This window comes from Scophthalmus maximus, chromosome 15, assembly GCF_022379125.1.
Source record: "Scophthalmus maximus strain ysfricsl-2021 chromosome 15, ASM2237912v1, whole genome shotgun sequence".
NCBI classification, from domain to species: Eukaryota; Metazoa; Chordata; class Actinopteri; order Pleuronectiformes; family Scophthalmidae; genus Scophthalmus; species Scophthalmus maximus.
In genome coordinates this window covers 7,968,241-7,991,959 of record NC_061529.1, presented here as the reverse complement: position 1 = coordinate 7,991,959, position 23,719 = coordinate 7,968,241, and the positions used below count along the sequence as shown (strand labels likewise).

Genomic DNA, 23,719 nt, shown 5'->3' with positions numbered 1-23,719 from the left:
TGCCAAACCCCACGACCGTCCAATGACGGGTCACGTGCACAATGCAACGCCATGAATTGATCCAATCTCAGATCTCAGTGTGCAGGGCGGGGTCACATATTTTGTTTCTATTTTTAAACCTCCACACAGACAGAGAGAGAGAGAGAGAGAGAGAGAGAGAGAGAGAGAGAGAGAGAGAGAGAGAGAGAGAGAGAGAGAGAGAGAGAGGGGCAGCAGGCTGCCTTGTAAAGCGATTAGCAACTCGGATGGTACTTTCACTCTGTCACTGTATCCAGAGCATCATCTTTGCCCGAGGTGAAAACAACAGCTCCACCAGCCGGGCCAGCAGCCTGCGACACGGGGACACCTCGGGGCGCGCGAGGCTGCATGTCCGCTCCAAGAAATGGAGATTTGGTCCTTTTTAAAGAAAAAAAGTATAAATCAGTATAGTCCACACAGCCTTTTGCATATAGACGCGCAGGACAACAGATGGCAATTCGTTTGATATATAAGATATCTCATCTCTCAATTACTGACTTCAGAACGCAAGGGAATTCACCTTGACCCCCTGCGACCCGGGACACGGTGCACCAACAAGCCCTGTCCCGGGAGGATGGCTGGTGTTATATGAGGTGCACATGCAGCTCAGCGAGTTAAGTGTCATGACAACGCGGTCAGGGAGAAGGTCCGATCCTCACCTGCTCGGCCGCAAACTAAATGATGTAAAACTGAAGGTGCCAGAGGTTATGACACTGGACTCAAGTGTCCACCGAAAGGCGCACGCTATACACAAAACTGACCTATTGGAAATCAGAAGCCCCGGTTTCCCCTGGCCGCGCTCCACCGACCTGTCCGTGCGTACGTGACGCATGGGAGGAGGAAGGGAGGAGGAGGAGGAGGAGGAGGGGGGGGGGGGGGGGGGGGACTACTTAAAGGCGGATTAACGCTGGAAAGACATTAAATCCAACCTCCCTCCATCCAGAAAGCAGCGCGCAGCCCATCAACCTGATCTGAAGATCGAAAATAGGAGGGCTTACAGTAATCAGCCCTCCAGACTCCCATGACAAGGAAAAGTGTGGCAGCGTCGTGGGAGCGCTCGGCACACACAGCGGGACGTTCAGTGGCGCCGCGCGCTCCGCACGGAACCGAGCAGATAGCGCGCAGAGACGCGGCGAGAAGCGGGGACGGCGGCGGCGGCGGCGGCATCCCGTGACGGATGCGTTTTTTAGCTTCAGTCGGACGCTTTGGAGAGTGACAACAACCGAGAGGCGGAGAGAAGCGGGACGGGGGAATAACGCGCGTTTTTTGGGGGGGTGGGGGGGAGGAAGGGATTTGAACAGAGTGCCGTTGTGCTCTTGTCTTCTCCGGATGCACAGAAATGGGGGAATGGACTATACTAGAGAGGCTCCTGGAGGCTGCTGTCCAGCAGCACTCTACTATGATAGGAAGGTAAGATGATCAGCCGAAACCAAGAACGAGCGAAGAAACGCAGCAGCCTCCAGGATCGTCTTTAGCATGGTTCCCAGTCCCCCGTTTCTGTATTGTGCCTCAAGGATCTTCTGTAGCATGGTGCCCAGTCCTTCATGTCTGTGTTGTGGATTTTTTTTTTTTCTGTCTTGTTTCACAGATCTCCCTCTTTGTCCTCCTCCCAAACGAGACAGCTAAGTAAATCAACCGGCAGCTGTCTTTTCAGAGCCTGGGATGGTGCTGCAAAGTACAAAACAGCCTCAACTATACACTTAAAAATCCATGTGTCATTTCATGTATCCATTCATCCACTTTGATCCATTTGATGTGTGTTGGTGAGTCTGAGTGGTGGTTGTGCTCTCGGGTGGCGGCAGAACGAGGGACCGACAGTGGCGCGTAATCCACCTCCTTCCATTAGCGGAGCTCGCACACGCACAGTTAGAGCCACGCCGACTGCTCCCATGTCATCTCAGCCATTGAACCGCACTAACACATAAGCAGCGCATATTGTAGAAGGGACAGCACACGAAGGGCGTCCTGTTTCAGAACTGGACAGCTCCCCCCCCCCCCATCAAACAAAAAACATCCCCGGCACGAAAGAATTGGACACCGAGCGCGCGCGCCACCGAGGCATCGCACAACTCCACCACATTTGCCATCAGTTGAACGCATTTTTATCTACACGTATTTTCACGTTGTTTGTTTGTGTCCTTGCTTTTTTTTGTTTTTTTTAGGATCCTACTAACAGTGGTGGTCATCTTCCGGATTCTAATCGTAGCAATAGTTGGAGAGACTGTCTATGACGACGAGCAAACCATGTTTGTTTGTAACACCTTGCAACCGGGCTGCAACCAGGCATGTTACGACAAGGCATTCCCCATTTCACACATCAGATATTGGGTTTTTCAGATCATCATGGTGTGCACCCCGAGTCTTTGCTTTATCACGTACTCGGTGCACCAGTCGGCCAAGCAGAAGGAGCGGCGCTTCTCCACCGTCTACCTGACGCTGGACAAGGACCAAGACTCGCTGAAGCGCGACGAGAGCAAAAAGATCAAGAACACCATCGTGAACGGAGTACTGCAGAACACGGAGAACTCCACCAAGGAGGCCGAGCCCGACTGCTTGGAGGTCAAGGAGATCCCCAACTCGGCCATGAGGACTACCAAGTCCAAAATGCGGCGGCAGGAGGGCATCTCCCGGTTCTACATCATCCAGGTGGTGTTCAGGAACGCGCTGGAGATCGGCTTCTTGGTGGGCCAGTACTTCTTGTACGGATTCAACGTGCCCTCCGTGTACGAGTGCGACCGCTACCCCTGCATCAAGGACGTCGAGTGCTACGTGTCCCGGCCCACGGAGAAGACGGTGTTCCTCGTCTTCATGTTCGCGGTGAGCGGCTTCTGCGTGGTGCTGAACCTGGCCGAGCTCAATCACCTGGGCTGGAGGAAGATCAAGACGGCCGTGCGAGGCGTGCAGGCCCGGCGGAAGTCCATCTACGAGATCCGGAACAAGGACTTGCCCAGGATGAGTGTGCCCAACTTCGGCCGCACGCAGTCCAGTGACTCTGCCTATGTGTAACACATGGTGGTGGGACGGGGGGGGGGGGGGGGGGGGTGTGAAAAGATGTACAGAAACCAACATATGATGGACATGATGGACAGATGCGCAGCGCGCGCAACTCGTGTCATGACTTTTTAAGAGTGGGCAGATTATCATTTCGACCCAGTGCAGGCGGGGAGGACACGCGTGCTTCCCCTCATCTGGTCATTGCACTGATGCAACTTTTTTTGGTAACGTTTATACTCTGTAGGACGCGAAGTGGAGACCAGTGTTACCGCGCGTTCACGTGTTTTACTCTCTCTCTCTGTGTGCGTGTGTGTGTGTGTGTGTGTGGGGGGGGGGGGGGGGGGGGGCTGCTCGAAGAGAGCAAATGCAAAAAAAAAAGAAAAGAAAAGAAAAAAAGAATTGCACTAAGGGGTGAACACGTGAAAGCCCGAACCTTGTCCAAACTGTGCTATCCTGACCTGACGGTGTGTGTGTGTGTGTAGAACATCTTCTTTCCAACCTGTTTCTGGCACCGGCCTGATGACATGGCACCATGCGCAGTGGTTGCAGGAAAAATCCAACGTCCAGATTTATATATATATACATATATATATATATATGTATATATATATATATATGCATATATATATATATGCATAAATATATAAATCCTATACTGACTATTCATGTTTTTCTTTTTCTTCTTTTCGTTGCCTGTGTTGCACCACTGACCTTAACATATGTAACCATTCCATTGCTTTATAGCTGACTTGCAAAACAGTATCTGGAGAATTTGCTGCAAACGCTAACGTCTGTGACTTCCTTAATTTATGACACACCAAAGCGCCCACTGCTTTTATTTGTGAAGTGTTTTTTTTTTCTTGCTTTTTGTGTAATCAAGTGCCATACTTGTATATAAACATAATATATGTATACATATAAATATATAGATATATAATAATCATCATGAGAGCTGATTCCCTGCTTGGATTATGCTAAATGCCGCCCAATTTTTTTTATTTTATTTGCTTTCAATGTATCTGTTGTGATTTAAATGAAAAAAAAAACAAAAAAACAAACAGCTATACAGTTTTCTCTGTTTTATTTTGCAAAGGACTGGAAAAAGAAATGAAGTGCTAGTCTTTTTTTTATATACAAGAAGGAAATGTCTCTCCCCAATCAACGCTGATCAAAACTGAAAAATAGCACAAAATTGACATTTTTATCAAAGAATGGGCAAAAAAAATAAATAGAAATCTGCTCTGGTGCTACAGTTTTTCATAGAATGGTTTTAAATGTAACCGGAAAAAACAACAACACACACACCAGAAGAAAAGAAAACAACAAACATCTTCTTTTTTTTCTGTGGAAAAATAAAAGTGGGATTCATGTACACCAGAAACGCGTGAGGTGCAGTACTTTGTGTCTGCTACTCCAGCTTGTGTTGACTGACCTATCACACAGATGTACTGTACATATATATATCCAGCGGAAGTTTTGCCTTGGTGCAGTGAAGATGGTAGCCACACCCACTCTGTATTAAAAAAAACCACCCTACTGCAGGACACACCTTGTACAGGATCGCATCACTCCGCAAAGTGTTGCAATACTGATGCTGCGTCCACGAGACACATCAATACCTCAGCCCCATAACAGAGTGGCCTCAGGGAACATTTAGTGTTTATGGCATGCGTCGAATTAGACGTGACCCACAGTTCTTTCAGTGAGCCACACACGTGCAGAGTTTTCACCCCTGACTTAGTCTGTGACTTTCCTTGTGCTCTGCAGGAATAACAAAGAGCCGATCGTGATTCTGAAAACCGAGGGAGCTGCTGCTGCTCCTTGTGGCTTCCTTGAGCATTCGAGAGGGGATGTAACAGAGCAGCTTGTACCGAGGGTAAGGTTGAGTCTGAAGGTCAGGAAGAGAAAACAAAAGAGGGGGAGGAAGAAGAGAGAAGGTGCACAATATGCCCACACACAGAGAGAGAGAGAGGGAGGGAGGGAGGGAGAGAAAGAAGTAAAAACATGGACAGATAAAAAAAAACAGAGACATCTGCAGCTGACCATTGCAGGTGATCTGGGAAGGGCTGGTCTCTGCCAGAATGACTCTGCAAAGCCAGGAGAAATCGAAGAGCGGCGGCACCGGCGCATCCATCTCCAACCCAGCAGGGACCCCAGAGTTCTCCCCAAGTCATGAACTTGAAAAAAGAAAAACAGAAGAAGGAGGAAAAAAACCCCATTTGTCAGCTCCAGTCTGATGCAGTGCAGCGCACGCCTTTGTGCATCTTTGTCTCCCTTCTCCTTTCTCTCTCTCTCTCTCGCTCATCTGTATCTTTTTCAGAGAGTCAGTCGCTTCTTACAAGCTCAACACGAAAGCTTTGCACATGAGAAAGGAAAAAAAATGATAGACTAAAACAAACCGTTTGAGGTGTCTACTATATACTTACAGTACAGTGTTTACATGCGACTGTTAAGGATTTAACAGTTTTGTTTTCCTGCAACATCCAATCGGGTTTCAAACTCCAGCAAAATTGCAATAATTATTGGGGATGTATGTAATGTGTGTTCCAATGCAATTTTGCATAGTGTCGCGCATTTACATCATGTGTGTGTGTTGCAGGGCTCAGCAGAAATGACACCGTACCTCTGCATCTTTCCTGGACATGACATCCAGGTTACAGGCCGCACAGGGAGCATGTGGCAGCCAGTGCAAAAAAAAAAATAAAGAATGTTCACGGCAAATCACGTGGTTCAGATTTACACATTTAAGACAACGTAAAGTGAACGTATATGGAAATCAAATAATCTCAAGGACCGGTGCATTCATCTGCTGGTCTCCTGACAACTGCAGTGGAACACACCCAAGGCTGCACACAAGCTATTTTAAGACAACAAGGCAAAACCACTGCAGGAGCAACTCCAATTCAAGTGATTGTAGGTGTTCAGGGTGGAGGCAGGGATCTTTAGAGCCACAGCTCCCATCCCCCCGGTGTGAATCCACAAAGACAAAAAGAGACCCTTGTACTAAAGGAGAGGTCTTCTTCGCGGGCATAGAACATGACCAAAGAGAGTGAGAGGAACTTGATCCCATACTGTAAACTATCAGCTTTGTGTTAAGCGGCGTCTATTTCATTCATTCAAAGTAGAATGTCCTATTAAAGATCATGCCACACACAATAAGTAACTTAAACCTATGACTCAATTTCTCCGTAGAGAATGTTTAAAGCAGTAATACAGTTTGAGGAACATTTATCGTGAGTCAAAGTCTGACTGGTGCAGGTCCAATGTAGATGAAGTGGCGAAAAATTTGCGGCATTAAAAGTGATGTGTCGCAGCGCAGGTTTTATTTTAAAGTCGCATCGCCTCAAGGTCATTAGGTCTTTACCTCAGGCCACAATTTACCAAGCTGATCCAAGTGAAATTAAAACTGTGTGGCACAGAACTATAAAATGCTTCACGCTATAGGGGGAGGATAATGGAAACGACCACATAAATCTCTGAAACTGTTGAACCTTCGTAAGAATTAAATATTTGCGGATTAAACTATTCCTCATTTTTTAAAACACAGAGATTAAATGAGACGAGTCAAAATGTCAACGACGGGCTGTTAAACACTGGCCTGCGTTCATGAGTTAATGACGTTTTTCACTTATATAGTAACCATTTACATTTTGTATGTAACATTATGCAGGATTTACACTTTGCATGGATGGCAATATACTGTATATGTTTAGCTCTAGATAGTTTAACTGGGCGAGTAGTTTGTGCTTTGATAAGCAGATCTACTTGTTTCTTGGAAGTGGTTTGTGGAGTTGCAGATGTGATATATCGGGACCAGGGTGTGTTTGATTTGAGGGACAAGGCCAGACTGGCAAAGGTGAGTGACTGAGCCGCAGCACTGACATCTTTATTAAGAATCATTGCAGACGCCTTACATCATACTGACAACTTCCTTGGGATAAGGTGTTGGAGGAGGACAGTTGAAATGACTCCAAAACACAACAAAATCACTCATTATAGGACTTTGAATATTACATGGTGTCTCATTGTCTATGCATTTGTGTTATTTTCCTTGTGACATGGGTTTTTATCATTTTTTTCCAATAATTTCTTTAATTACAATTATAAACCTGACTTTACAACTGCAACAAAAACATTTTTTATAAAGATAATCTGAGAATACTGAAGGGGAGAGGAAATACCTACAGTACACACCTCAGGTTCCTTGCAGCATCCGATCTGCTCTGAGAGAAAATGCGCCGGATTAAACCAGAACTTCCACCTGAGAGGGAATCTCACAACCTCTTTTTGCCCCCAAAACGAGCATGTCCTCCACGTTTCCCGTCTTTTACCAGTCCAAAAAGGAGAAGGCCGGCTCCGGGGGCGAGCGATGCTTTAATTCTTCCCTATTGCGCAGATTACTGCATGAAAGGGGGGAGAGAGCAAACAGTGAATGCAGGTCTTTTTGATCCACCCAGCCAGAAGCAATGCAATTAGCCTGGTTACTGCGGCACACGTGCACGGCATAGCATGGTATAGGCAGATATGGCAGACGCTGAAACAACACACAAGATGTTTGCATCCATGCGAGGGAAGAGGCAGTAACACATTTACACAGTGTGACAAAGTTTCTAGCTTCCCGTCTGCCGGGGGAGAAAAGGCATTTTCTCTGTTCTGCCTCTAAAGTAGCTTTTCTCTGTCTCCAGCCACTGTATTCTCTCTCCCTCTGCACCACTCCACTCAGCAGAAACCCCCCAAAAAACGTTGAACCTTTGGGTGTCTGGTCTCTAAACTTCTCCCCTATAATGAAATCTCCTCAATAACAAGGACAAAAGGACGGCGGACATCCGACACCGTCTGAACAGAGGGATTTTGTCTGGCTGGTTTCGGTTGGCGGTGGGGCCATATTGCAGATGGATTTGGTGGAGAGTAAGCGCTGGCACTGACGAAAAATACCTGACAGACCTGACAGCAGATTAATTTCTCATCCATTTTTTTTAATGTGACCCCAGGATTAAGAACATTAGTGGATTATACACAGATTTGTCAAGCAGAGGTTCAGAGTGGGACAGCCTGCACCTGTGTGAGGACATGATGCACCCAAACCCAAAAACTGATGTAGTCCTCCTTTTTTCCTTTTTTTTTTTTTTTTGCCAGTTTGGTCAAGTTTAGATGGAATTATTAGGTTGAACTCACGACAACTTTTAGAAAGAAAACTCTCCTAGTTTGCATTTTAACATTTTCTTTAAATTCAGCATTTCCCTTGTTTTGATGATGTTTTTTTTTTTTTACCTTACTGCGCCAACGTTCTCTGGTAAAGTAGTTTGTCATTAATACAACGCAGACTGCACTCGGCCACACTGCAGCAAAATCAAACTCTGAACGAATTCCGGCTCGTGACACCTTCAATTTCCCTCCAGGTGACAGCTCATTCTGACACCTATTGCTTGTTCTAACTTTCCGCACCCACTCGCCCTCCTCTGCATTCCCTAATAGCTTGTACTACACACATCACATCGACCCTGATTAATGTTTAGGTTCTGCACCATTACACGGCCAATAAAAATCAGTGGCTGGCAAGTCCTGAATTGGACACGGAGGCATTGGCGAGCCAACTGAACTTGTACCGATCTACTGACGGAGGCACAGGGTAGCAGAGTGCTCAGGAAGATGGAGGAGACCGAGGTGGAGGTACGGCGACATTAATTTAAAACAATGCAATCACACACAGAGAGGAATGTGAGTCACTACTACTGTATGTATTATACAGGCACACAGAGATGGAAGATAGCAGCCCGATGAGGATGCTGCTATTTGACAAAATAACAGAAATAAGAAAAAATTGAATGAAATGCAAACAGAGAAATCCTACAAATATCACCACGTCGATGGTGAGTTCAGATATTTTTTTAAATCCCAGTGGATGTACAAGATTAAACCGTGTGGGTTGGTCTCCCTGACTCTGCTTCTGCTGCTTGGTTTGTTGATCGTCTTCTCCACTTCACTGAGGTTTACCTTTAGACTCTGCATGAACCGCACACATCGCTGTTCACTTTTGCTCAGCTGATTTTTCTGTGAGTATCTCTGTTGTCCCCTCCTTCCCCTTTCTTTATTTGCTTTACCCGTCCACGCACACTGTTAATCTTCCGCCATGCCAGTTTTGCCGTGAATCCCGATTGTCATTTTTCTGAGCTGCAAAGAAAGGTATGAGATCACTCTTTGCGTCGCTGCTGTCGGTCTTTTATTGATGGAGCGCTCGGTCGGTCGGGTTTCCAAACCAAAGCTCCTAGCATACGTGGTGGATTAAGGCCAAATCTGGATGGTTTGCTGTTATAGAAAATGCATTCAAATGAGACAAATCAATTCTGCAACTGGGTCGAATGAACTGTAAAACAGAAATATTGAAAGTAAGAGTCAGACGGAGACCGGCCACTCTCCTCTCGACTGTTCTCTTTCTTTCTGCTCTTTGCTAAAACTAAATACAAATGGATTCATAACGTATTCTCTATTACACCCTACCTGGGGAGAACTCTGACTTTGTTAAGATGTGGTGATGTGAGAGGCACAGTTAAATAATGCCCCTTGCATCTCTTAACTTCATTTTTAGCTGCAAAACTGAAACGTTTGATGTTTCATCCACTTCATTTACAGAGATGCTAAATTAGAAACACTTAGAAGCTCAAAAAAAAACCCCACACACTTTAGGAAAAGTATCTATTACAGGACTGTTGTACTGAAGAGGATTTTAATGCTTGGGGGACTAAAAATATCTTGCAGAAAGTACGTGAGAGCACTCACGTTCCTAAATGTCGTCTCATTTTCCATTCACCCAGTGCAGTGCAGTGGATTATCTGTCGCCTTGTTACAATCAGACTTTTCTCTTGTGTTCCAAAACAGAGGAAGACAACATCTCAACAAAAATATGACAACATATATATACTGTATATCAATATGACTCCAAAGCATCCCACCCCATATTGGTAGAAAATGTGCTCAATTCTTTTTACATCCTACATCCATCTTAAAAATAAGTCACAACCCACCGAGACGTCACCCATTGATTTGTTAAATGTCTCTTTTTTTTGCATTTCGTCAAGCCCCATCCAGGTTTTTGAAACCAGAAGTAACCATATTTGGAGGAGCGGGGTGTGTGGCCTGACAGAGCTTGTCCACTGCACATCCAGCTACACCTACACCCATTGGACAGTACTACTGTAGCTGTCGTATCCACGTCCCAATGCATACAGTGCTCTGTTATGGACAGTACTTTACAAAATCATGCTCTATTGGACAAGACATGAAATGATGGGAAAATTTTTACTGATGTTATAAATTAATCCTTTTCTCATAGACTTCTATTGAAACTGACTTCTTCTTGCAACCAGTGGTGTCACCCTCTGCTAGTCATTTGAGAGCATACAGGTTTCAGACCTGGAGTCTACATGTCGATGTTAGTCTATGCTTAAAACTTTATATTCAAATCTCCGACACTATGAGGCACAAAACACTCCAGATAGCCATAGTCAGAATGCACCGTTTTCCTAAGATGACCCCCGATGAGCCACGTACACAAACACGCACATATGCTCTCCCCACATTTCCCATAAGCCTTCGAGTGCTCATGCTGAGCTGCTCCTTTCTCAGTGTTTCAAATGAAAACAGGGCTGCTGGGAACTTTGTTATTGTTGTTGCTGCCGAGGCGTTAATTAGTCTGAGAAATCGTCCAGTAACTCACACACACACGCACACACACACACACACACACACGCACACCCACGCACACACAGAGACACGCACACACACACACACACACGCGCGCACACGCACACACACAGAGACACGCACACACAGAGACACGCACACACGCACACACACGCGCACACACACACACACGCACGCACACGCACACACACACAAACACACACACAGGGACACGCACACCTCCCCCCATGCACCAGAAATCCAACTCTGCCTGCCAGAGGACGTCTTAGCTGTGAGCCACTTGAGATGTGTGCATGAATTTCCAGTTGATCAGGAGAGGTCAATTGTAATCTGAGTGTCATTATTTCCTCGGACGAAGCCCGCGTACGTCTGTGAGTCGGATCGCAGCTGCCGGGGCTTTGGCGAGCAGCACCATGTTGAGTGTGCTAATGATTCTCCGCTTCCTCGTGCCAACGTGACGTTTGCAGCCAAAGGTAACACCGCCATGATTCCATATCGTAAATAAGAAGTTGAATTTGGATGCTGCAAGAAAAAGATGGTGCGGATGAGATTCAAATAAAGAAGGAGACCCATGATGAATAAATGCAGAATCCTTGTTAAACAGGGATCAATAAGTGACTTTTAAGCGGCCGATTCCAGGAAGCAGTTATTTAACAATACAAATTATAATGAAACCTGACGAATTTGACCACCGTGAGAGCAGTTAGGAATCGTTACAGGGGCGGCAGGACCAACGGTTAACCGCACGGGGCCGGGGATGTTATTGTAGCTTCAGGTTGCTGATGCAGTGGAATTCCTTCAAGAAATGGCTTAATGATATTCTGGGATCAATATGGCAGCAGCAAACAGATGGGCTCTACCTGCTGAATATCAGCTTCTCCTGACTTCAGCTGATTCATGCTCTCGCAAATGCAAAATGCGCATGTCCTTACAAGTCCTAAAACCTTATCTTCTGTGTTCGTGTGAGACAAGTTCATTTCTGCCCACTACAGCTTCAGGAACTTGCAGAAAATATTGTCAATATCTTAGGAAACAGCATCGCACAGGTTGCTCTACTAAGTGTGTCGAATCATGATCGACAAGGTGATTGGCACTGAAGATGATTATTAAGCTTTATGTTTTGCACTGCGACTGCCCAAATGGAAACAAAGAGAACTCGGGGTGTCATCCGTCCCATTCGTGTGACATGATAACGACAACACAGTTCAATCTGTTGAAGAAATTACACATCATTGATCGCAAACATCACAAGCTATCGTGCAAGGTTGGCGAGACATGAAGTGGTGAAGTTTGTGCAAAACTCCGGGTACTGTAGTACTGTACAGTTCTCCCTTTGTCGAGATGCTCTGACGTATATCTGTTCTAAAAACGGTGCGTGCAGCAAAGAACGTCCTCAAGTAAAGAGTTCAAGAGGTTAACTAGAACAAATTGATGTGTATATTTTTCCTTTTTGTTATCACGATTCGCCTAAAGTATGCACAATGTAAGTCTGTCTCTGAATATATATAGCACGTATGCGTGGGTAAAATTTTAATAAAGGTGGATTCCGCCCACACAGCTGCCTCTCACTGGACGTCTGTGGTTTGTTCCATTCCCAGCCCTGACATTCAATTTTCCCAACAAGCGCTCACTCATGCATTTCTCTGCTTTCATTATACATTCAGGTGGGGCTACTTTATAAATATATACTGTATGTGAAAGCCTTAAGACCAGTGGTGACGTACAGTTAAACATAAGATGCTGACCTGGTTTTAGCAACTGGTTCATATTTAATTAAATCACACATATTGTAGCTGTTTGACTCAACCGACTGATTCAACCATGACATGGTGATCAAGTAGCATTAGGTAATCACATGACCTAATCCAGACTTCATTTATTATATATCAGTACGAATCATTTATAAATTACAACCTCCAAAATGGTCTCGTTGAAACAGTTGAAAGAAGAACTGAACATTATAATCTCTTCGAAGGGAGGATTTGTTGCAGGTTCTTTCATTTGACCGCATTCCTTTTAGCTACTTGTGCCTAACAAACTGGAAACTCAATGTACAGGCACTGGATCATGATGAGTAATGTGTGAGTCATGCATTTGCATACCAGTTCATTCATTTAAATGTTTGTACTGTATGCCTACTTGACAAAAAGTTGAACCACATTTTATATTTAAACATTAGACTTTCAGACAACCAAAGATGTAAGATGACGGAATATCTGTCCTCTTTCTATCATTTCCTTGTTTTACGTCCACTTGGTGCCGTGTCTCTTCAGTGAGAGCCGCTCGAGCTCAGGCTGGTTCCGGGAGCTCTCCAATGGCCTGAGGAGGCACAACTGGAGACAAGCTGGTCTCCCTCTAAACAGAGATTTGGGTTCACATGACCTGAGCGAGCAGCTGTCCCCCACAGTCCTCCCCCCAAGCAGCACCGCACACTGCAAAACGGCAATGGCCCCTGTGTGTAGAAGCTCTGCTCATGTGCAAGCCATGATTTTAAACAAAGCAGTGCCCAGAATCACTGTCTCTCTTTCGCTCGTTTACACACACACACACACACACACACACACACACACACACACACACACACACACACACACACACACACACACACACACACACACACACACACACACACACACACACACACACACACACACACACACACACGCGCCATTAGGCATACAAACCTAAACAATCTGTATCAAATAATAGTAGTATCTGTTGTTCTTTGGTAAAAAAAAAAATATATATATTTCAGTGCAAAATAATCCCACAAAAATTGTATATCAAGTATATGCCTAAACCTCAGATTATTTGCGGCACGAGTTAAATGTAGAAGAGAAAAGCAATCTAAGTCATCAGAGTTCGATGCACAAGCCGACTGTACTCGTGGGAGGCCTTCCACTGTCAAAACCTCTCCCAGACCGGCACTCCATGAATATGTCCAGGAGACAATCATCAGCCTCGACTCCCTCTCAATCCCACTAAACAGCTGATTCATGTGACAATCAGAAGTTCAGCTGCCGCCCCGCCTCGCGGCTGCCGTAACGGCGCGGGGAAAAGAAATGGCGCTGTCTGCATCTGAGAGACAGAAGCCATCAATTGTGCTCTCTGTCCTCATACTGTACCGTATGGCACCAAAAGCTCAGGGCATGTTGTGCATGTGTGTGAAGGAAGGGGGGCTGGGATTGGTTATCAATCAAGGCTGCTGCCGCCCCCCTCATACTCTCCGCTCCATCCCCCTCCTCGCTCAATCTGTTTGATTACCTGGGCATGAGGGAAGGTTTTAATTATGTTTTCTTTTATTCAAATGATTAATCTTGAAGCACAGTGCACCAGGGTTGCCCCTTGGGAGACATCACACATCTGGCAAAGACTGTGCTGTTACCATCTCTCTGGGTTAGTGGAGCTCTCTGCTCTTTCTCTGCTTCTATCCAGAAATGTACAAAACACACACACACACACACACACACACACACACACACACACACACACACACACACACACACACACACACACACACACACACACACACACACACACACACACACACACACACACACACACACACACACACACACACACACACACACACACACACACTTCACATTTCAGATGACTGAATTCCCAAACCCTTCTTTCCTCATGCTTAATAATCTACTAACCTAAATTCTCTCATTTTCATTTTCATATTTTGGAGAGCATCTAACAACCATTATTTATCATTATCAATAGTTTATTTTTCAGTACATTGCAATCATATATCCATGAAAAATTGATTGTTTGGTGTGACCGAAATTCCAAAACCCAAATATATAAAATTTACAATATCAGAAACTGGAGAGAGGCATCAAACCCTCACATTTGCAGGGAAAATGCTCAGCACTTTTTACATGAAAAATGATTTCAACTATCAATTATTAAAAATAATTTCAGCCCTAAATTAAATAATAATTTGTCATAATTGCAAATGTATGTAAGCTGATGCAATGCAAAGAATATGTCTATTAAAATACATATACTGTCAAGAGATCTATAGGTATCTATAGGTATGTGTTTAATATCTGCCAAATGTGAACAGTTATGTATCTGAGGTGAATGTAGTTTCACTAAGTGCGCCACTGTATTTTCTCAGATCTACAACTCAGGAGGACATTTTCTCTCGCTGGGGCGGAAGGACAAGAGCACATGCACACATTTACTTTATGAAAATACTCCGTCAATCCCGGCTTTGCACTGGCAGCTCACATGACTGAAATAGAGTGTGAAATTTCTGCTCAAACATTCATGAGTGCAGACCTGCATTACATCACCTCTGTAACCTCATCATGAGTGCTGTGAATCAGAACGGGGCTAGAACAAAGGCGGTGTATATGGAGAGGGGGAAACGGGAAACGGATTCTTGAACGCTAGACTGAAACAAAAGAGAGGGAAAGAATAAGAGATATGAGGAGAGAGGATGGAAGAGGGAAAATGGGAAGTCGACGGAGGAGCAGATGAGGCCGCATGCGTGTATCTCTCGTAGACCGCCGTCTCCTCCAGCGAGCCAGACATGACTTCACCAGTGCTTCCTTATTCGCAGATATGACCTCACACGTGCAGACGGAGCCCATGCCGCGGAGCATCAGACAGAAGCAGCCAAATGCTTTCATGCAAGTTGCCGCCCTCCTCCGCGGGAACGTGCAGCGGCACATACAAGCTGTTTCCAGCCTTTGATGAATCATGCAGTGTTTACTACTACACAGGGCACAGAGGAGGAAGCTAAATTCCCCCAAAAACGTTTGGGATGATCCGGAGCTGCATAATTCATCAGAGCAGGGGTGCAGCTGTGCTCCAGCATGAAGACGTGTGCCTAGAAATATCTATCTTTACACTTTCAGAGCTGAGCCTTGTATTAGTTCACAGTGTTGTTGAAGATGCTTTATCATTTGTAAGTGTGCTGCTAAAAAAGGGAAGAGGTTTTGAAGTGGCACACCGGATTCCACTGATGTTGGCTTTTCAACTCCAAACACAAAGGATAACCCTAGTTTTGTTCTTTACACTTCAGGTCAAGGTTTTGGGCATCTCCATCGTCTTTTTTCGCTGGAACAATTATTTACCCTGACAAGCATCAATCTGCTGGGGTACACTGAGCAGCAAACAAACCTACGAGCAAAATTGTCATAAACTGGACCCGTGTCATGAACTTGCAATTCAGAAATAAAAATGCAGTTCTTCTATAGCAACTTTCTCATGAATTTTAATGATCAAAACATGTCTGTGTATGGTTATTGTACGCAGCAAGAAAGTCCTTGGTTCGAACACCAGTTTGGTCGGGGGCCTCTCTGTGTGGTCTTTGGATGTTTTCCCTGTGACTGTGTAGGTTTTCTTCCGGTTACTCCAGCATCCTCCCACAGTCCAGAGACATGCAGATCGAGGTCAGGTTAATAGGAGACTCTGAAATTGATCGTAGGCGTGAATGGTTGTTTGTCTCTACATATTGACCTTGTGACGTGGACCCCGCCTCTCGCCCGATGACAGCTGGGATTGGCTCCCGCCCAACCCGCAATAAGTGGTATAGAAATAATGGATCGATTTTTTGTATCCAAACACAAATCTTTGCATCCAAACATTCCATATGGGCCACCTTACTGCACATCTGCTATCACCTCAAAAGCCCCTTAATAGTTTCGGTTGTGACACAGTTTGCATGACCTTGTTTGTTGTCCTCATTCTGGCACATCTTCTGCCACCCCGGGCCTCTCCGCTCACCCACCTCTGGGTGCCCGTGTCTGCCAGGCCGGCAAACACTCACTGTCAGTCATTCTATCTATCCAAAGGCCGAGAGCAATTCCCTCCGGCCTGACGTCCTCCTATCAGCCAACCAGTTTCCCGCTCTCTCCAGCCCGGTGTCCCAGTGCACATGTCCCAATTCGGCCTCTCAAGCGACAGGAAACAACAGGGAGGAGGGGGTGGGGGGCAAGTTTGAAATAAAAACTGAAGTTGTTTGGTGATGCTGACAGACAGCTGGTGACGTCGGAAGCCCTGATGTCCATCTCCAGAGAGACGGACTCAGGAAAGACTGAATGATAATTGTACAATACAAAATGAGCGCGCACGCAAACACACAGACACACACACAGACACACACACACACGCACACACGCTCTTAAGCTTGGCCCCATGAATGATGATTCATGGATGTCTTCAATAAGAGACTCATGGGATTCACTCCTGTGTCATTCCACTGCTCACCTGAGAGCGAGTGACATACTTTCTATTCATTTCTTTTTTTGTTATATATTGGAGCCTAAGGGGAAAGTTAGAATTACAGTAACTTTTACTTTTTATTTAATTTCCATACTATCCCCAAGAGGGGGTAAGGCTTTCGGCAGGGTTGGATGAAGAGAATCTCATGTCTGGCTCAAAGGCCAAATGCTATTAAAGGAATTAAACCCATGACTCTCCTACACAATGCTCTCTTTTTATATTTTTATATCTTTATAGTTTCATGTTTAAATTGTGAAGCATCAGTATGGAACAAAAAACACAGCTCTACCACCACTGCAATGCCTCATTGTCTTCTTTTTCCAGAGATCCTCCTCAAGTACATTGCAGAGCCACTGAAAATAACCAGGCACCTCTACGGGTCTATTTTTACACCCGTGAAGGCGTGAAACACGCAGTCCGCCGAAGTGTCGCCAGGATTCTACCTGACAATCTGAAATGCACAGTGTGTGTGTACCTGTAGAACACTGACGGCGGCATGTGCAGCTCCTTAGCTCATTCCGAATGCTTTTAACACCTCTTGCATCATTCAGCGGCCGACACATCTGCGCGAGCGCGAGCGTCATGCTCACGCGGTGGGACCTCGAACTGCACCGGCTCAGCATGTTGTTTGTCAGGAGGAGGCTGTGGCGCCATGCAGTGACCAGGCTGCCAGTTACAGGAGGCGCACGGAAGCTGCTGACCTGCTTTCTCACACTCCATCAGCCGACTCAAACGTGAAGAGTCTATACAAGAGCTTCTTTGCTCTATATTTGCCGCCACCGCGAGAACTGTAAGAGCACAAACTTACACACTCACATGGAACCTGACAGCTGTCTAGCAAGACATCCCGCCTGTCAGCCGCCGTATCGACCGACCAGTGCCACGCTGTGAGAACGCCACAGATCACCCTCCCTGCACCCTTTGTTAGTTGCTTCCTATCAAAAAATCCGGAGCGCCTCCTCTTCTTCACGTCTGTTTGATTACTTGTTTGCTCATCAGCGGCGGAGCTCAGCTGTGGCCAATGTACCGTCCTCATCTCCCGGCCCCTCACTCCGTCTCTGAGAGCCGCCAGGGGCGATTCAGACTGCAGACATACGACACTGCACAAACATGCGGGGATTCACACAGCACACACAGAGACATTCAAACGCTGCAAATACAGTGGGCAGTCAGTCGTTGTCCACTTCTGTGGTATGCACTCAATGAACACAATGAAATGCAATCGATTAGCACTAGACGCTATGTCAATAACAGTTCATAATCGTAAGCTTCATACAGGCATTTGGGTATTTATTGGTGTTCAGCTTGTTGTGTCTACACCCCACAAGTTAAACCTATAATTCACATACAGTATTTTTTTCCCCCACTTCTACGGGAAAAACACAGCACTCACCCATTATTGCCTTTTTAGTTGATATGGTGAGCAAACGGTGGTCAATTTACAAAGCCAGCGGATACAAAGCATCATCAGCATTAATTTGAAGCCACTTTGGAGGCCAATTTATACACTCTCTGTTCTTACAGAAGAGTATTAGGGTGAGGAATGAGAAGGAAAAAAAATCCTTTGGCATGTCTAGAATAAAAGTGAAAATCTAGAGGATAAAGATGAAATGTCAAGAATAAAGTCAAACTAAGTCAAAGGAATATTTTTTTTTTGCATTTCGAATAAAGTCGACTCCTCTGGTCCGTCAAATCCCAGTTAGAGGAGCGACTGACAGCCTTGTGACCCGCCAGTGTTCCATCTTCCCAAGCTCCTTCTGAACAGACACTGTCTCTTCAAAGACACTAACACTAGTAGTTTGATATGTTCTTTGACTTTTGTCTGGAAATTTCAAGTTTGTTCTGCACATTTTGGGCTTTATTCGCAATATGTTGAATGCAAAAAATTAAATTTCTCTGATTTAGCACAATTTTATTAGCGACTTTTCAACTTTTATACTCAAAATGCAAAAAAATGACCTAAAATACATCCTCACCATGAGCAGGTGGTGAACAGTGGATCCATTAGGGCTGTTTTGCTGCAAACGTCTGCTGACTGTGACCATGATGCTATGAGAGCGCTGAGAGTGAAACCAGAAGAGTTAAGTCACAGGATAAGAAATACCAAAACTATGGGCCGAAAAGCACGACACTCCTTTTACATTGTCATTCATATCAGAAGAATATTCTTTACAGCAGCTGTCATTTTCATTATTGATCAAGGACATTGAGGGTGTTAACACAAGATTTAGTCATGTGGCTCAAAGGCTTCAGGACTCTTTCAGGTGACGAAAGAGACTGGACATAAACACAAAGGTGGTCAGGCTCAATTCAGAAATGATGAAAACTGTAATGCTTGTCAAAATGACAATGCCCCTTTGCTGCTCTGGTGAGGTGGCCCACAATGACTCACGGGTTAGGAAAGAAAAGTGAGAATCCAGAATGACTAATGACAGAGTTATTATAAATGGCTCTGTGGAATTACATTGATAAGATTAAACTGCTGCTCATTAATGGAGCTGCGAGTGATTGAGCGGTTGCCGGTTTAGCTGTATTATGTAATGGGCAGTCGCTTGACACCTGCGGCAAGTTGCTATGGTTTCCATTTTGCAAAGCGCTCTTTCCACTTAATCTCTGTTTTCGCCTTCCTCGTGTCTATTTTTTCTGTTTGTGCACCTGCTGAAGATTAAAGCGTGGCTGACGGTCCGGAGCTCTTTTGAACGTGGCGGGGCCGAGCAGCAGCCCGATTCCATTAGCACACATAAACGCGTGTGTGCTCAGGACTCTGTGTTCTCTGCCTCTTTCAGCTTTTCTCCCCTTCTGAACCCCAACCTCTCCACTGCTCTCCAGGGTCTAACGATGAGCAATGCAAACTGGAACCTGAACTGGATTTAATCTTTTTTTTGTTGTTACTTAAGTGTCATTCATTTCGATCTCCATTGTAACACATTCTGCTTCGTCCTTTTCTGCCCTTACATCCTAATACAGTATTTGTTATTCGGCACAGCGCGTCTCATGTTCGGTGAAATGCAGAAATGTCATTCAGCTTCACGCCTCTTTCTCAGACATTACCATACAAAAAAAGGCAGGAGAACAAAAAGGATCTGAATTTCTGTTCGTGAGTGAGCTTCATGCATCACAACCCTGGTAATGACAATAATAAAAGTAATAAAACGCTGTCCATTACTAACATTACTAACTCTGAATGCCACACACCACACATCTCTCAGACACATTGTATGAACTGATTATTTTTCAAGCACATTGAGACCCAAACACTTTAAGAACACTGATTAGTACCAATATCTCTTTGAGTTAATTTATATCCCTCATTAGTACAATGATTGCAATATGCACGACATTTGTAGTTTTGATTATGGCTACACATAAGCTGCAATCATCCCACCAGAACTGCTGCAGAATCATCCTTTGTTCCTTATATTTGGCACTTTTCTTTATGTTCGTTCCAGAGAGACTATCATTGTGCAGATTAAGCTAAAATACAGTAACCCAGCTGTTAAAAAAGAGGAGCTTGGCTTCTTTTCTATTGATGTGTGAGATCAGTACTTCATAAGTTTATTTTTGTGCAAAGTGCTAGATTCCATCATCTCCAAAAGAAGTCGGCACAATAGAGCAGAAATTCGCAGCTGCAGATACTTTAAAGAGCTGCAAAATTTTGGGATCCAACACAGAAAAAATGTTTGATCCGCACTATCTCCCTCTCCTCATTTGGAGCGTGGCTTAACTGAGCCGAATGAAAAGCAACACTATCGCATTGTTTCAAAAGCAGATTATCTGTGACTTCAAACCCCCACTTTAGGCAATGCAACACATTGCCGCGCTGTATCCGAGCCACCACTCTGTTTCACGCAATAAAAGATTCTGAAAGAAGAGGAGTGTTAATCTCTTTCCGGATGCAAACCCACTGGAGGAAGGTGGGATCTGCCTGTTTTGTTTTGGAGAATGAGCCGCAGTCACACACACTCCCTGCATCTGTATCTGTCTCCATCTTTGCATACATTAGGTGAGTCACGCGTGTATTTATGTGTACACGCACGAACGTGTCTGCGTCCAAGTGAACCCGCCAAAGGATTCACACAGCGACTTACTGCTACCTTGTCGTTAGCAGAATGTCAGGGGATGAGTGGGTGAAGCTTATTGTCACAGGAGTGTGAACGCATGTTTGTGTAAAGGAAACACACAGGATGCCTAATGGAACCTGTGAGGCCCCTCTGATACTTGTGTTCAACTTTTCATCCTCCTCTAAAGTCTCTCCCCCCTCGTCTCTGCCCTGCTCCCATTTCACCCTGTCCTCCTACATGAAACTGAGGATTTAGCGGCCTCAATGCAAAAAAGTTGCTCTGTCCTTTGGAACCTCTGCTTTCCATCATCACAGTCCTCTCTGCCAAATGGAACAAAACTTAGATAACCCATACAACAGATGCCACAGATAACGTGACATCAGTTATACTGTACACGTTACATGCTTGACAAATATATTTGAAAAGGTTCATAGGTGAACATTTTATTTGATAGGGTAGGACATTATCACTTCAATATCTTTTTTAAATGTCTTGAATCCAAAATCATATCATGATATATCGTAACTGTAGTCTTTCGTGGTAAGTTGTGTCAGTATCCTTAGTGTATTATGACCTTTGCATATTAATAAATCCACCTCATTCAAATGGGATTAAATCATTTGAATCCATTTTTTACAACAATGCTGGTGTCTGTTTGCAAGATTACATAAAAAAAAGTACTGAACCGTTTTGCTCCGAACCTGGTGGAGGATAGCAGCAGTCATGAGGGGTGAAGACATATTACCCCTTATGGTAGTTCACCTGGGACAACCTTTCTGAAAAAGCAAAAAAGAATCGACATTTCCAAGAAAATGTTTGCAGTAAAAGGCAACAGCAAAAAATACCTTGGGTGCAGACAAAAAAAGAATCTGATCATTGATGCTCTCTAAATCACGTGGTTGTGTCGCACCCTCTTCTACAATTGCTCAACGGCACCTAAGTGGATTATAAGCACCAACAACTCTTTATCTTAATGAACCAACTCCTAATAGTCACATAACAGCTGTGAATACAGACTTTCATTTACATTTTCCCGGTATGTTGCCGTTTGTAATAGTCTCGCTACAGGCCACCGTTTTATATTACACTCCATATATTTCATAAAACAAAATGAACCTTGTCTTGCATATCTATCAATCCACTCTTTTACCGTGGATGGATGTTCTCCTCTGTTAACCTATCAACATCCACAGCGTTCCCCATGACAAAATGTTATCTCTGCTTGATTTCATTGTATATCTTATCTGATGAAATGCTGCAGAGTTTTGCTGTGTCACTCCATCTCACTGCCTCAGGGCCGCAGCCTCCTCCCTCGCCTGAGTAACGGATATATCTTTATTCAGAACTGGCCGTGCACAGGGGCAGGACATCAATCCGCTTTGTGTCTGCAGCCTCCGCCTCGCTGTGCCTCGCTGCTCTGCTCCTTGCCTCTCCGGGTGGGGCCGGGTTATTGAATTGTCTGTGGCTTTGTTTTAGCTGGCAATCTCTCCTCTCTTTTTTCCCCCCGCTCTGCTCCAAAAATCACGGCCCATTTATTCTAACCCAATTATTATTGAAGCCTGGTTGAGCAGAGTGATAGATGGCACTTTGTTAGTGCCCGGCTATTGCTGACACACATACCGCTCCTACTGCTTCTGTTGTAGAGGCACACACGAGCACACACACAGAGAAATGATCCTAATTTATGAGGGATGACAATTTTATTAATTAACATGGCGGTGTAAGGCAACAATAAAAAAAAGATGTGAACATGAACGGCCTGACTAATTGGGCCGTGGATGTTTTTTATATTTTTTATATTTGTTGTATTGTGTGTGCGTTGTTTTGACACGGCTCATAAGTCACAACACAAAAGACAAGGTTTCACTGTGGACAATTTATGCGTAAAAGTGGAGAAAGCTGCAAACTCCAAGCCTCCTACATAGAGCGTCCGAACTCTGGACGGTACTGTCAATCATTCCGTTCCTCTAAGCGGCTCGCTGCACATGTTTAAGAGATTGTTGGGCCGGAGGGACTAATCCCGTTGGATGATCCTGTCTGCATGTTGAACTCGAACAGACTGCAATCACACCGCAACGACCTTCTCTTCACCTGCTACGCTAACTAGCTCCCCGTTATCCAGCCGCTCCAAATGAGGACATCGCCTATATGTTTACAACTGAATGAATATGGTTTATATTTTTTAGGGTCAGTGAGCCGTGCGTCCTACTGTCAATCAATGTGGAGTGTGTTTATTTGGTGATGTAACCACCAACAGCAGAAACAAACGAAATACCTGTAACGTCACATTCAGGTGAAATATGTCTCATTACAGTGAACATTTACATTTTCTACTGTTATCACAGCCAAAAGCTCAAGCGAGTAAATGGACTTTTGAGATGAGATTGTTTCGTCAACAGGTACATGCGAGGTGGGAAATGAACACTCAAGCTCAACTTTCAAGACATCACGGTGGAGAATTCCTCCAAGTGCTCAAAATAATGGAAAATTAAACTGATGTACTTTTCTGTACTGTCTGCAAAAATTCAATAAAGAAAAATAAATAAATGAATAAATAATGGAAAATTGAATATCCAATGCACATTCACATGAAGACTGAGACAAATTTTAAAGCTTTTTTCAACTGGTGTTGAACTGTCAAGCTCTGCATTTTAATTTGAATAAGCAGTTTGATAAGCTATGAGGGAAAAAATACCAAT

General features: G+C 44.6%; 2 protein-coding genes across 7 annotated transcripts in view; one reads left to right on the top strand and one right to left on the bottom strand.

The window, feature by feature from the left end:
* The first annotated feature begins 910 nt into the window (after positions 1-910).
* LOC118285779 (gap junction delta-2 protein) lies at positions 911-4,204 on the top strand. 3 transcript variants are annotated; one of them, XM_035609590.2, is made up of 3 exons: positions 911-1,428; positions 1,607-1,693; positions 2,181-4,204. In XM_035609590.2, the coding sequence occupies exons 1-3, from the start codon at positions 1,358-1,360 to the stop codon at positions 3,022-3,024; spliced, it is 1,002 nt and encodes a 333-aa protein (XP_035465483.1). In that variant the 5' UTR covers positions 911-1,357; the 3' UTR covers positions 3,025-4,204. The 3 variants fall into 3 exon arrangements, with proteins under 3 accessions (XP_035465483.1, XP_035465484.1, XP_047183244.1); XM_035609591.2 differs by lacking the exon at positions 1,607-1,693 and having other exon boundaries at positions 914-1,428; XM_047327288.1 differs by lacking the exon at positions 1,607-1,693 and having other exon boundaries at positions 1,312-1,428; positions 2,356-4,204.
* Positions 4,205-4,386: 182 nt separating this feature from the next.
* Positions 4,387-23,719, bottom strand: part of stxbp6 (syntaxin binding protein 6 (amisyn)) — a 137,304-nt gene continuing 117,971 nt past the window's right edge. For 2 of the 4 annotated variants that reach the window (XM_035609593.2, XM_035609592.2), the window contains exon 6: positions 4,387-5,189. In XM_035609593.2, coding sequence (XP_035465486.2) covers positions 4,908-5,189 — 282 coding nt within the window. In that variant the 3' untranslated portion in view covers positions 4,387-4,907. Of the gene's footprint in view, positions 5,190-6,883; positions 7,413-21,721; positions 21,797-23,719 lie in introns of those variants that run through there. The other 2 variants (XR_004785256.2, XM_035609596.2) reach the window with 2 other exon arrangements.